General features: G+C 40.4%; 1 protein-coding gene across 1 annotated transcript in view; it reads left to right on the top strand.

Annotated features, from left to right (window-relative positions):
• Nucleotides 1–14,865, top strand: part of LOC110001861 (copine-8-like) — an 83,684-nt gene extending 68,819 nt beyond the window's left edge. The window contains exons 16-20 of the mRNA XM_065956905.1: nucleotides 1,017–1,144; nucleotides 4,436–4,538; nucleotides 5,638–5,695; nucleotides 6,432–6,505; nucleotides 7,285–14,865. Coding sequence (XP_065812977.1) covers nucleotides 1,017–1,144; nucleotides 4,436–4,538; nucleotides 5,638–5,695; nucleotides 6,432–6,505; nucleotides 7,285–7,497 — 576 coding nt within the window. The 3' untranslated portion in view covers nucleotides 7,498–14,865. The remainder of the gene's footprint in view (nucleotides 1–1,016; nucleotides 1,145–4,435; nucleotides 4,539–5,637; nucleotides 5,696–6,431; nucleotides 6,506–7,284) is intronic.
• Nucleotides 14,866–15,757: the final 892 nt, after the last annotated feature.

Here is a 15,757-nt window from a genome sequence, read left to right as displayed (position 1 = left end):
AAGATGTTAGTAGTACCTCACTGACACATGACTCACAAACTGATGTTTCTCAGAGATGATGTAAGACTCCCAAACTGCTGACATGTCCTTTCATGTTTAGAGTTTATCTAACAGGTGCTTTCGTCTGCCCTATCACAAACTTTTTGAATGTGCAGATAAACTATCTCGCCAGCATGAAATTGAATGCTCAACAGATACACATTGGCTACTGACATTGGAACACATTTTTCAGATAAGCCAATGACTGTCAACAGGAATGATATCGCCCGCTGCAGAAGTCCAACTGATCCGCTGCGTCATCCTTCATAAAAATACATCAGAAAAGGAAGATGAGGCTTTTTTGCATTATAATCGGGATTTTAAATTGTGAAGAACAAAGAGGGTTTTTGGACTTTAGAGAAGTATTTTTTCTTAAAAAAGGACTCTCAGTTTGACTCCAAAATACAGAAAACAAACACAGAAATTCTCCCCTGGCCCTCCCGTAGAGATCACTCTGGACGCCCACTTTGGGAACCACTGTATATATCCATATGTTCCTCCATTACTACTATCCTGAACATGAAGGAATTGTTCCTTTACATTTCCAATCAGCCCTTTAGAATAACATTATAAAGAAAAGGTGAAAAATAGATAATATTACAAATAGTAATTCTAACTCTGAAGTGGTGAATAAATGCATTTCATGACAATACTTGAATCAGGAAGCTTACTCCACCCATAAAGAGCAGCTTGCTCCTGCTAGCCTTGTTATACTCAAGCTCCAAAGAGAACAAGGTTATAAAGATTGACGTTCATGGCTCTCTGCAGCTTTCTCTTACTCTAAACACAAATCTATTTAAAACCACATTTTCACCTACGTTTCCCAAGAGACCAAGCCTCCACAGTCCTCTAATCAGATGTATTGACAGTGTGAAAATTACCTTAGATCCAAAGGTAACACAGTTGGTGTTTTTAACATGTACATTTCTGTATTTATTTCCTGCGCTTTAAAGGATTTTCTCTCTTTTCTTGTGCAGAACGGTAATCCACAGAACCCATACTGCAACGGAATCGAGGGGGTGATGGAGGCCTATTACCAGAGTCTCAAATCTGTGCGTCTCTACGGGCCAACCCACTTCTCCCCTGTTATTAACCATGTGGCCAGGTAGGTCCTATATAATCACAGTGGGGGGGTGGGGGGGTGGGCATGTGTAGGCTGACACAAATGCCACGCAATGCACAGTGTACAATGATGTTTACAGAGATGTGTGAAAACAAAGAGAGGTGATTTTAAAGGGATGTGCTGAATGCTCTTAAGAGGAACCAATACTTTCTGAGGAGGTTTTTAAGTCGATGTCTGCAGGAAGGTGCACGATTGCCAGCCGATAGCAGTGGCTGTAGCTGTTTAATGGGCCTGCTCTCCACGTTCTACCGCCCAGATGTAAACCAGAACAGTGAACAGATGGCATCTCGTAGGAGCAGCACTGTTTGTTGGTATTGTGCTAAATTTAGACTGATTTGTGTGAGCGTTTTTTTTTTTTTTTTACCTTTCTTAAATGAGTTGCCTAGGAACATCCCTAGATGTCTGCATGTCTTTCTGTTGTTATGTCAGTCTGTCTGTAACTTTCTGTAACTGTCTATCTCAGAATCAGAATCCTACTGAATCCTAAGTAGGTAAACACATACAAAATATGACTTGGTGTTTAAGTGCAGAAAGAATAAACATCAAAGTAGAATAAAGAAGTAAAAGGTTGATTAAACAGTAGTACCCCTACTGTCAAGGAACTTACTATACATAAGATATAAAATAGTATCTTCACTCCAGTTCAGCTCAGGGCGTCCACCTCTTAAAAGAAGTTTCTTCATTGCTGCTGTTGTCCCGTGCTTTTTATTGGTGGATTAAGTGAGTTCCTTGTTAATATTACAAAGAGTACAGCCTTGACCTGCCTGAAATGTAGTTGAGCTGTATGATGATAATTGATTGACTTCGGCCCAGTGTCCACCTAGCGTTTTTTTCTGAGCGGCAGCGTCTTTTTTCAGTTGTCTTCACTGAGGAGGGAGTGTTCTCAGCAGAAAACGACCTGCCTCTTTTTCCCCACACGCTCCGCCTTTTTTGTGCGGCCGTTCCAAGCTCTTCCAACTTTTTAGAAAGACAGCGTTTACGTCATCGGTGCTCTTTTCAAAATGTATGATAGTCCCTGTAGTTTTGCTGCCTACAGATCGTGTCTTGTATCCACATCCTCTTTGCTCCAGGTCTGATCCGGTAAAAAAACGATCTCTAATATGAAACATGCAGTAAAACGTAGCGGAGCAGTGTCGGTCATACAGCAACAGTTGTCATAGAGACAGGACAGAGGTGCAGTGCTTTTCTTCTCAGCGCAGAAGTGTCCCCGGAGTGCACAGCCAGCGCTTTTCTGCCTGAAAAAAACGCTAGGTGTACACAGGGCCTTATTGATTATCTTGGAGCATGTGACTACCACAACAGTCCTTAAGTGTCTGAACAGTCGGCTGATTGATGGGTTACCTCCAGATGAAAGAAAAAAATTAAAGTAAAAAAACCCCATGCTCATTAGGAGAAGCAGTGCTGTGGATAATATGAATGTCACACCTCCCACTTCACAAACACAGGCTTCATTAATCTCCCTAGTAGAAAACAAGTACCAGCGCTGCACTATTAAAACCTGAACTACCAGAGACAAATTGACCCTTGAGTGAAGTTAAGACTTTATTGCTGCAACAAATTATAAATGCAGAAACCTGCTCTTCCTCTCTTTTAAACATTTAAAACTTAATATAAACACTTCCAGTGGAGATAACCACAAACTGTCAGCCCAACTCTGCAATATTACACCAACAATCGCTGATAGAATGTAATGTGCTGTTCTGTACTACAGCAGTTCCCGACTTCCACCTGACATCCCCTGTTGCCAGATCGTGTCTCATGATCCTGAAGACTCACTGTAACAAGCACTTTTCCCACCTTTCATCATCAGCTTTAAAAGCCCATCTCCCTCCCTCTCTCTCTCTCTGCCTTTCTGCTTCTCTCTCTCTCTCTCTCTCTCTCTCTCTCTCTCTGCCTCCCTCTCTCTCTTTCTCTCTCTCTCAGAAAGTACCATCCGCCCACTCACACTGAGAATAGCTGCATTGTTCAGCGCTCACTTCTGTGCAGCATCTGACTAAAATCCAGGAAGACGCGGCAAAAAAAACAAAAAGAAACGAGTGACACCTAGTCACATCACATTTCTAATTAACCGATCCTAATCTAGTAAGGGTGTTGTTTAAAAGATATCCTCAAAATATTATCTGGTCACATAATTTAAAAAGAACTGATATGCACAGTGTAAATGGAGAATGAAGAGAAAGTCATACCTGGCTCCAAGATGTATCAAATAATTGCTGTGAAATCTGAATTGAGCAGAAAAAAAAGCTTATTTTCCAGTTAACATGGCCCATTGTATTAATTTGGCCTAGCACAATGGTTACAGTGTAACAGGTCCATCTGTTCTCAATACTAAAGTCTATTTGGAAGTGATCACTTAGGGACTAATAACCTGATGAGGGATATTATCTATTCAGGTAATTGCAGCTGTGCATGTGGTTTGAGACAGATGAGGTTTAAGGGGCTCTCTTCCAGCAATTTAATTGTGTACTTCAATAAAGTTGGTGGAAAGACATTTGAAGGCAAGGCAAGTTTATTAATAGAGCATCATTCATAGAAAGAGCAACTCAAAGCGCTCTATAGAGTTACAAAAACAACAACTTTTAGATCATTATTGAGCAAAAATAAGACTTTAAAATGCAAAAACATATTAAAATATACGACCAACAACCATCGGTTTTAATGTTTTATCTATTTTCAAACAAATGCCAACAACTCTCCTGCTGAAAGTCTTTCTCTCCTGTGATCGCTTTAGTCAAGTCTTTCATTGTACTTCTATGTTTGTTTGTACTGAGGTGAATACGGTTTTAGCTCGTAGTGTAGTCACCTCTGCTGGCCAATAGTAAGCATGCATGTTTGTTCCACTTCTATTGTCCATACTTCACTATCTCTGAGGCGAAATCCACTTTTTGTGTGAACTCTATTGTCCTAATAAGACTAATCCTACACTTCCCATAATGCAACTCAAATATCTGTTTGTTACCCTGCAATCTGATGCTGTCATAGTAATCAGAAAAATTGATTAAACCTGGTCAAGTTAATCGTCTTATTGTGATAAAACATGGGGAGGAAAAGTGAAATTGTGATAGATGATCAAATATTTAGTAAAAAACTAATTTTTACATTGTAATTTTTTACATTGTATTTGGTTGTAAATATTAGTTGCTGTCTTGTAGAATGGCACTAACCAGTTCTGAGTCTGATTAATGAATCATCATTTATATTAATTATTGGTTTAACGATGTGCAGTTTTCCCTGATTTGCAGATTTCAACTCTAATCCTTGTCTCTTCACCAGGTATGCGTCAGCGGTGACAAACGGATCACAGTACTTCATCCTGCTCATTATCTCTGACGGCGTCATCACAGACATGGCACAGACCAAGGAGTCCATCGTTAATGTACAGTACCTCAGATTCACTCTCATGTACTGCATGGCTTACTATTGAAAACACATTCACCAAGTAACCAGGAATGGGTGATTTTGACAGTTTAATCATCAGCAGCAGCCAATATTCATCCCGGGTAATTTATTTATAAATCATGTGAGGACCCCGGGTGGTCCAGCAATGATTGTCCACTAATGGAAATTGTAATAAACTAACAAACAAACAATATGAAGGAGAGAATATGAAAAGCTGTGGAGCTGTTGTCCTCCTCTCTCCTTTCACCCATCTTCACTAATGAGCTGAGAGGATTGGGGTTGTTTTCCTCCTCACTCGCTCTCTCTCTCCCTCTCCCCTATATCCCCCCTGAACCCACAGATCCTGCCACATTCAGGTCTAAGAACTCTGCTTTCTAATGAGGGGTAAAGCGTGTAACGATTTTCATATATTTAGAGGCTCCATTGGCTGTTTTCGCTGCTCCGCATCACACCGCCTCTCCATGTCTCTCGCCGCCCGTGTGATGTAACACTATTGTATTCTGAGTTGGATTCCAGAGTAATTATTTACTTGCCCGCAGAGGACCCATGCCCTCTTGTTTCTCAAACAATTTTGCAATGCGTCTAATAACCACTGGAAGTTATGAAACAATGAAAAAAAAAATACTTTCATTCATCACTCAAACTGTACTTGGGCGGCTGAGATTTAATAAACAATATTGCGGAGCAGGGCAGCAGTTCAGCTGCAGCTCAGGGCGGACAGATGAAGATGTAAATGGGAGCCATTTTTAAGCTGTCTAAGCTCTGGGAGATTTAGACAAAGTTGTAGATGCATGAAATTACAAAACTCCCGAGCTGGACGGACGAGAGGCTTTATTAAAGCGGCTGGGGGAGGCAGATGGAAGTGAATGAATAAACCCCGTCTGTCTGAACAATGGTGTTGAATTTTGTCATTGAGCTTTCTTTCCGAGCCCTGTGAGAGTACAGTGCAGTCATTTGCAGGGGGGAATTTTTCAGTCAGCCTGCTGCGTTTAAGATAGCAAAATGGGGGAAAGAAGCGAGCGTTGCTTCTTCTCCACCTTTGATGCATCTGTTTTGTACCCCTCCACCCTTCACAGGCCGCGTCTCTGCCCATGTCAATTATAATAGTTGGGGTTGGACCAGCGGAATTTGACGGTAAGCAGGGTGAAGATGCTATGTATGTGTGTGCGCATGCTTTTGTGTTGTGTGTTTATTTGCATGCAGTAATCCTTCTTCCTCCATCCTATCTTGCCTCCCACATGGTTCAGCCCTTCTTTTCTTCTCTTCCTCCATTCTCCTTCCTCTTAATTCTTCCCCTCTCCTCCTCCTCCTCCTCCCTCTGAATCTGAGGTTAAGTGGATGTGAAAATTCTCATTTGTAAGGCCAGATGTGGAGTTTTTCCTTTTTGTTTTTAGCGTTTGTCTTATAATGAACGATGGCCTCGTTTTCCACCTCTCTCCTTTGTTGTCATGTTTACAATTCTCGGAGCAGTCCTCTGCAGAAAAACAAGCTCACTCAAGATGAGCAATTAGCCTGCAAAGTCAACAGGATTCAGGGATTATCACGCTTATGAAGCCAGGGTGCACGGTCGCATGACGTCCCAGTGGTGCACAGCGCTGGCTGTTACACATATTCTCGCATGTTTCCCGCCCACGTGCACGCTTGTGTGCAACTCAGAGCCCGATGGCTTCACGCTCAGCGACGCAAATTCTGTGTACTCATGCCACGTTTGGCATTACCAACACTCAGAGGAAATGTAACCCAGTGGCACGCTAATGGCTTCAGCAGATTAAAAACACACAAACTGTGTGTCATGTTCGTTCGGCTCGTCTTTGACACGGCGATTTGAGTCTCCTGACAGGCTGTGACTGATGTGTGTTCCCTCCTGCAGAAATGATCGAGCTGGACGGGGACGAGGAGAGGATCTCTTCCCAAGGACGATATGCGGAGAGGGACATAGTTCAGGTAGAGACATGGCTGACTGGCGATGTGACTGGCTGTTCAGCAGAACGGCCCCAGAGAAATGTGGGATTTATGATTAATGGGAAAAGGTCACGGTGCTTGACCTTCTGCTCTTGTTCCTCAGTCTGCCATTTTTCTCTCCTTTTTGCTCTCTCACGCCTCTAAACTATGTCCACCCTCGTGCTCTGTGTCCTTTGCATTCTCCTCCAGCTGTTTCTCTGTCTCTTACCTGATGATTCAATAATGAACACTACCTGTCTCTTTTCTCATTTTACTCTTTCCTCTCTTCTACCTATGTTTCCTAACCCTCTGCCATCTTTTCCTTGTTTTGACCTCTCTCGTTGTTTCTCTTTCTCTTTTCTCATCTCCTTTTTACATCTCCTTCTCCTCTACTTCTCTTGTTCCCTCTCCTCATTTCATCTTCTGTCACTCTCCCAGACCCCTCTCCTCCCTTCTTTAAATCTTTGAAAGGATCTTTCTGAATTCTGGGAATGTTGTTGGTGTTTTTTTAAGCCCCAAAGTGCGACTGAGAATTAGGTGCAACTGAAATATTTTTTTAATTATTTTGCATCTTGGTTCTCATATTTTTTGTCTTTATTGTTAAATCTCAGAATCTCTTTTTCGTTATACTCTGTCATTCTCAAGTGATGATGTGACAGTGAATGGGTTTCTCCTTGCAATGCTTTAATGGATGATCTCTCCTCTTCCTCTCCTCTCCTCTCCTATCGCCTCCTCTCCTCTCCTCTCCTCTCCTCTCCTCTCCTCTCCTCTCCTCTCCGCAGTTTGTTCCTTTCAGAGACTACATCGACCGGCGAGGAAACCACATCCTCAGCATGGCTCGCCTGGCTAAGGAAGTGCTCGCTGAAATCCCAGACCAGTTCCTGTCCTACATGAGAACCAGAGGGATCAAACCCGGCCCCCTTCCTCCCCCTTACACCACCTGTCCTACACCTGCTCTCCACCCACTCCTTGCCAGACGGGTAAGCCGAATCTAAAGGCCTTGGTGTCTCTTCAGCGCCGGCCAGCTGACTCCTCTGGTCTGTCCTCTCCTCTTTCTGCTTCTTCTTCCTGCTCTTCACTGGAAGCTTTTGAGCACACGGACCTCGCCAGCTCTCTCATGCTGCACTGTTGGGGGACGTTTTGCCATGAGCCATGATCATGATGCGGAAAACCTAGAGTGGGACGCTTCAGACGGACATTTCTTGTAGGTTTTGAAGGAGGAGGATCCTGGTGTCCCAGAAAGACAGAACAGGACTGAGATTGACCACTCGCAGCTTTCAGACCATAAGGGTCCAAGCTTTGGAGCCCCTGTTTTCAAACACTGTTCATCTATTTTCGATTTCTCTTTCCACTTCCTCTATCTCTCACAATATCATCTTTCAATATATAAATGTTTACAAATCGAGGACTGGAGTGGGAGTTTTTTTCAGGAGGACATTTATACCGATCAATGTGAAAACCTTTCAGATTCCTATTTTTCGGCTGCAGAAAACTGGAAGTTGTGACTTTGTACAAAAAAAACATTTAGGCCCTGGTGCCACGTTCCTCATTACAGAGTAGTTTTTTTTTTTTTTTTCAAATAAATGGAGCATGTGCTAGTTTAAGAGAAGCATGCACTGTCGTCTTGCACTCAGGGCTTTGTCCCTCCCACAAAACCCCACCAACCCCAACACCCCTGCCATGCCCCATTACAAGCCAACCCATCACCGGCAACCTGAAATCTTCCCAATTTCTGCTCCGTCCACCTGCCTTGACTCCTCAGGTAGCTGTGCTCCCTGGGAGTCTGGTCAAATGAAATGCAGCAGGGACTTGAACCAGCCTTACTCTTTTTTTGTCGGATAACGTTCACAGGCACGGTGGGTTCTGGAAACGTGAATCTCCAAGCCCAGGCGTCAAAAACACACATCTCACAACCGAACCTGACTGTGTGTTAGCGTCTTTTTTTTTTTTTTTTTGTGACTTATCATCATACTTCAGAATCATTTTTTGTTTTGTTTAACGTCTCTCTACCTCTCACTTGGTTTGATATTGCCAAAACGTTGTTTTAATACCGCCAATAACAACAAAGTGTTGGCGTTTCGGATTTTTGGTAAGTCTGTTGAGTTCACGGTTTTTACCTTTCTCACTTAGTTTTCATAAAATATCTGCCAAACATGTAGGTTGAGAATCACAGCACTTTGGTAGCTTTCAGATCAGGTGACTCACACTTATCTGTGCTAGCATCACACTGTGAATATGTGCACAGAAAACAGCTCTCCAACAGACCAAATTGAAAAGATGCTTCGTCTTTTAACAGCTACCCACATGAATCAGAGAAGTGACTGTGAACACGCCTTTTAGTTTTGTCCAACAGCATTGTAACTTCAATTCAAAGCCAGTAATAATCAGTAGCCCCTAAGGTTTAGTAGCATGTATCTAATCATCTACTTGAAGGAACATGTCACCAGAAAAACTCAGTTTTCCTATCACATTACCACCGCATAAAGGCTTGAAAAGAATGTAAGTTGATACTGTACTTTTGGGATGACAGCAGCTTTTCTACACAGCTACATCCTCAGAATTATTTAGATATCTTCCATTGGCAATTTAGCCTTTGTGGATAATGACAAATATTTAGTAGAGATTTAGTTGCAGATATACAGTATGCACAACACATATGTTGGCCTAGACTTGGCTCTTTCATATCCCGGTGCATGTGAACAGTAGGACCGACAAAATTAGACGTCAAAATGGAGTTAAAAGACGGCATCGTTAGCTAATTTCTATATTTAGACATTTGAATTTAAATGCAGAAATTTCATAGATGCTAATAAAAAGTCTAAAACCCATCTGATGGAAGCTAACTGATGCAGAGATAACATTTTTGGCCAATGAGCTCTTTCGCCCGAATCATTGGCTGTTTCTTCCTGCACCCAACCAAATGCCCTTTTAAGGTTATCCAATACTACTCAACAGAAGAAAACCAGAATGCTTCTGATACCAATACTTAGTCCTAAATTGACAGTGTCTGCGTTGTTAAAAGTTAGTCTTTTGTAGAATAAAAAAGTTGCAATGGATTCTTGTGGCAATTTCACATTTTAAAAGTGATTCAAAAAGGTTGCTTTAATCATTTCTTGTTTCCCCTATTTGGGTCCTGGCAAATCCTTAATACATACACACAATTAAAATGAGTGATATTCCTGTGTGAAGTCACTAAGCTGCTGTTGAAAGTTGACTTTTTTGCGTATTTTTTATGATGAAAGTGTGACAAAAATGATAAGACTCTGAGTCTCAATAATCCTCGTTTCATCAGCAGTGGGATCCAGACATCTTTCTAATACTTTTTTTTATGTAAACGGCACTCCCCCACCATTGGCTCGAGGTGAATTCTCCTGATTATATCCTGCTGTGTTCTCACATCAGCCCACTCAGACTTGCTGCGGAAAAAATACTAGGGGTCTGGCAGGAGAAACTCCGGGCAAAGTCCAATGAAAAATTTGGCTCTTTGCGTTCACACATGCGGCTCTTTCTGGACATATCAGGAGTTTTTCAGAAGTTTTCTGCAAGTGTGTAAGCCCTAAATGTTAATGTGAACATTTTCATATCGATCCTGCAGCACAATCCACTTAACCCTGTCATCAAAGAAGATAGATAGATAGATAGATAGATACTTTATTGATCCAGAGGGAAATTCAAAGCATCCAGTAGCAGGTTACAAAGACGTACATGACATGAAACATTTCTTACAAATTAACCACAAAACCGATGTCCCCCTCCCATACATATATATAAACCCGAAAAAAGATTTAAAGAATACCCCTAGATGAATCAAACTTAAACTGTGCAATTAGAAATAGACGTATACAATAAAATGTACATAACCCGTGCAGGGATAAAAATATATGTGAAATTTAAAGAACCTATAAAGGAAAAAAATCTGTAATTAGACCTGAATATAAAAACATTAAAATAAAGAAGTGTTGACCTTCTGAAATTGTGTTGTTTATATATGTACAGCAATGTTTAAAAAGAAGATAGTTGCAAAATTATCAAAAAAAAACAGACATTAAATAACAGTCAGTGCAAACATTTAAGGTGCAATTTAAATAATTGTGAGAACCATATGCACCAAGCATGGCAAAGAAAAGCGTTCATCGCTAGTGGAAGTCTAATTAAGACTGGCCACCCAAAAACAAATTTGTGCTTTTTATAGACTTAGCTGAATTATTTGGTCTTGAAATTGGGTCACCATCTGAATCCATTGTATCTGTTGTGATGCCAGAATAACTAAAGCTGCTGTTGTCTGTAAAAAAAAGAGCAAACTACAAACACCCCAGAGCCTCGTGATGGTCGGTATTTGATCTTAAAAGACTCAGTTATTCTGGGCAGTGTTCTTATGGGGACGTACTTTAAACAGGTAACTGCACTGTCACTTTTAGCCAAGTTTTCTGAGGTTGAAACTCTAATGCAACCCTGCAGTTTTGCCCAGTTATGTGCAAGCTTGATGACTTTAGGCAAAGCACAAACTCAGAAAAAGCTACAGACACCACACCCAGAGGCCCCTTTATGACTCATGTAAATGTGTGAAGAACAGCGTTGAAACATTTGACTCTGTACCTGTGCAAACTGTAGATCCCATCAGTACTCTTTGGGCCCTATTCAGTCAAGGAAACAAATCGAAACAAAAAGAAAGGTTTACAACATTTTTTCTAAACTTGCGCCTCAAAGTTATCACGTACTTCTCGGCTGATGATGCTTCGTTCAAACGTCTACTTATAAACTGCTTGTGAGATATTTTCTGAGATATTTATACACTGTACAAAATGTTTGCCTTTTTTGTGTAATGGTCAATATACTGTGTATGTAATGCTGCTTCTTAACTGCTGATATAACTATAACATTTTATACTGAGGCCTGTAATCATATTTAAATCATGACTAACAGGCCTTACTCATGTTTATACATCGGTTATTCATATTTAAATCATGAACGACAGGCCTGTATTTTTGTAGAAGCGAATGGTTTAAATAATAATGTTGTTTCATGTGTGCAAGATGTTTAAAAGTAGACCTGGTGAGCAAGTTCACTTTGTAGCAACATTTCTGCCGAATTGGATTTAAATGAAAAGTGTAGCATGTCATAGTTGACTGAGACTCACTCCAGAGAAGCCGCTCATTATTCAGTTTGACTGAATAGGGTCCGTCAGTGTTGGGGGGGCAGGTGGTCTGATAGATTTTTGTACTCTTCTGTGTTGTCGTATCATTGCGGGAGCCCGTGCAGTACGACGGCGGGGGATGTTGAATTGCACAATGTAGCACTGGTCTTTAGTCTGGAGCTAGACTGGAGCAACACTAGCCTGAAACAAATAAGACCAGATCAGGCAGGAACCATTTTTATATATATATATATATATATATAAATATATATATATATGTTCATGTGTACATATTGGGTATACAGTATAACGTGTGTATGTTTTCCAGAGAGTTGACTTTGCAGCAAACTGCCAGGACTCTGAGACTCTCCTCCTGAAACACAAGGCAGGGCCTTTCATTTATTTATCACGACAAGATGTCAACTCCATCTTACACCCACACTCTCTTATATACTGTACATCCAGTACATGTATTTGTATATGAAACATGCATGAAACTTACATAACAAGGTGACGGCTGAGTGAAGATGAAGAGTTACTTTGCTTGTTTTCTCAGAGAAACAGTGTTTTCACAGACGAGGTATTAATCACAGTATAAAGCACCTTTTAAATGCTGGGTTTCTAAACACTTCCTGTCCTGTGAATTCTCTTTGAGCTCCAGGATGTCACCTTCTAAGTAGAATTCTTAGGATCAAAAACTTGGAGGCCACGCCACATGGATGATTTAAAAGCTGAAAACCACAAAAATCTTAATCAAATGCTGCATGCTTACATTTTTTGATTGGAGAAAATGTTTAGGACATGTACATATTAGTACTGGTCTTTATTTTGGTTATCAGAATCAGAATCAGAATCAGATTTATTGGCCAGGTATGCTCACACACACAAGGAATTTAACTTTGGTGAACTGTGCTCTCTTATGCACAGGTACAAAATTAAATATCAACAATAAACATAATAAGAAAAGACTAATATTTACGTGACTAAATATGAAACAGTGCAGTGGTGAATAGTGCAAAAGATGCTGAAGTAACATGATGAGTAAAATGCAGTAAAACGATCATTACACACATGAGGCAGATATGATTTACCCTTTTGCCTTTAATAGACAGGACAGCTGAAGAGAAACAGGAAATGATGGGAGGAGAGAGAGGGGGAACGGCATGCAGCAAAGAGCCGAGGTCAGATTCGAACCCATCACGACGAGTACTAAAGCCTCTGTACATGGGGGCACCACATAACCGCTAAGCTATCAGCAATGTTAGATTACTTTTAAGTTTAGATCAAGAGCCACCGAACCTATGGCACACCATTGTTCAAATATTCTTTGCTGAGATAATTATAAACGTTGGATATGAAAATAAATTGACAGTTTCTTAAGTCCTGCCCCTTCATTTATTATTTTTGCTCAGCCTGCAAAAGCTTTCAGTTTTCTCACGAAGTCCTACAAGTCCAAAACCTTTCAAAAGTTACCTCTTGATGTTTCAATAGGAAATAAGACGGCACAACCCCAGGCTATTTAAAGCAACAATATGTAATTTTATCACCTTAAAATAGTCTATTAATGTCTATTTAATAGTAATATCATTTTCAACACCTGTTTACTGCAGTATGTAACTTTGTTACCAGCCCGAGGATTCACACTCGAGCCTTCAGTTTTGAAAAGCAGCTAGAAAGCTCGTCTCTGTACTGTTTGATTCTGTGTCTGAGGCTAAGAGGGAAGAGGACGGTGACCGATTGAGTTAAAAATAGGAAAAAGAGAGAGTGAGCGAGCCAGAAGCAGTGTTTTACACCTGTTCAGTTTTATAGTTTTACAACAGTGCAGTTACACGCAGAGACCTTCGGTGGGCGCCAAAGCACTCTTAACCGAATTCCTACATATTGTTGCTTTAAATTCACAGTATGTCACACACTTCAGAGCTTAAACATGTGGAGGAATCCAAAGCTTGACAGGCCTGACCAAACACGATATGGGAAATCTCTGTTTAACAAAGTATACATCATAAAGGCTGCATAATACAACTACATGACATCCATATTGTTTTCTGCTATGTACACAGTGTAGATATGACTGTATATGGAGCTCTTCTGTCGCCTGCATGGATTCACCCTCAGGGGCAGGAAATGAGAGCTTGTATGCGTAGAAACCGAGTGCAGTTGGGCTGATGTATCACGTGCGGCTCTAATGTGTGAAATCACTGTTCCTCTGAGGCTGTGTCGGTTTAGGAGTGACAATCAAAAGCATTTATTGTGTAGGAGACTACTAGGCGAAGAAAAACAAACAACAAAACTCTGCGTCACGGTCCGCCATATGAGCTTTAATGAAGTAGGCTCACACCTCGCTGCCTCCCACCGCTCATCCATGCATCCATGTCACTCTGCCAAGGTTGTACGGTGTCAGCATGCCCGGCCATATGAACGCCCACGTTATTCTCACACATACAACATCAAAGCTGTTTACTGTACCTTATATGATTAACAAAGTGGTTTAAACGAATGCTCGTGATGAATATCCTGTTTTATCCTGATGTTTTTTATAGCATGCATTCAGTTTGCATGTGTAGAGTTTTCTAATGGAGATGCACCCGTGGGTTTTAAAAACTAATTGTAATATGACATCTTCACGTGTTGTTTCAGAGTATTTTAGATGACTTGTTTGCCTTAAAAAAATCTCACTGATCAATCTTGGAATTGTGCAATGCCTTCAGATGTTTTCATTCTTTTCTGTTTTTCTTTTCTTGATTATTTTTGGTACAATCATGCACAGCCACTCATCCGACTCAATTCAGCAGTTTCCTCTCAGACCCAGCGGTTGAAGCGCTGCGATGGGAGGATGATCTGGAAAGATAAAACATTTTGAATCCAAGGAAAGAAACAGAATTCAGCCTCATACAGCCGTGTTTAAAGTTACTACAATCCATACTTTATCTTAAACTGAAACAGATTAACCTGATCAAATTCATGTTTATCAAATCTTGATTTCATCAGTCCTCATGTTGGGATCTTTAAAAAGTGATTCGTGGCTTCTGCATGATGCTTGTGACTACACTACAGGACCCCCTCAGTATCATGTCCATTAAAACATGATATCAATTCAAATCAGTGATATTGTGATACAGCACAGGTTTTACTGTTCTAATAGGAAATATGGAAGCCACTAAAGATTGATTTAAAATGACTATTTCTGTAAGAATTAAAGTCTTTCAATAAATATTCATATCAAACTGTTTTTTTTTCTTTTGGTGGTTTGTCACTTAGAGACAATATGTATGTGGTGAACTTGATTCAATTTACATCATATATTGGCTTCCTAACACAATCTATGTATACATTTTTTCTCTCACTTTTGGCTACTTAAAAAATTATTTTGTCAAGAAAGGATGAATGTGTTCAAACAGAGCCAGCACACTGGAATAGACCTACTTCACACCTTTTATGAAAGTAGACAATCATTGTCATTTTCAGCCTCAGCATATTAAAATCAATAACTTTTTTGATCATTTTCTTACTGTCAATAAAAGGTAACAAGATCCGCAGACCAAGGAGCTCCATTTCAAAGGATTTATTGTGTTTTGAGCCAACATGTTCTTCCTCAGACCAAACAGGAGCTCCTTGGTGCAGATCTTGTTTGCTTCTTTTGCTTTCTTTTTTGATTTTTGACAGTCAATTAAAGCCATAAAAATGCCTAAAAAAATAAATCCATAACAGGTTCTTACTTCTCTTACCTTTGACAGAAATCTTTGACTACAGCTGATATTTATATGGTTTGATTTTGAAAAGGCTTTGTAGTTCCCCTGTGCAGTGTAGTTTTCAGAGAGTGTAAGTGATATAGAAAGAGTCGGTGCTCTGCAGGTCGGTGTACGGGGACTGGCTGTGTTTACAGTAATTAAAGAACATGTCACTTTGTGCAACACTGTGGCTTAACAACAATGGAGCTTTAGGGCACAAAGGAGTGCATTACATCAGGCTTTGGATTAACAGATGATTCATGTCGGTTGGTTTTTGTCTTTTTTTTTCTTTGGATTTATTGACAAATATGAATAATACACATCTTTTTGTGAGTCCTTTAAGCCTGCAATCAGGTACAATCAGGAACATTAACAACACTGTTATCATCCTAA

Source organism: Labrus bergylta, chromosome 7 (assembly GCF_963930695.1).
Source record: "Labrus bergylta chromosome 7, fLabBer1.1, whole genome shotgun sequence".
Classification (NCBI taxonomy): Eukaryota; Metazoa; Chordata; class Actinopteri; order Labriformes; family Labridae; genus Labrus; species Labrus bergylta.
The sequence above is the reverse complement of the archived record's forward strand: the minus strand, read 5'-3'. Positions and strand labels throughout refer to the sequence as shown.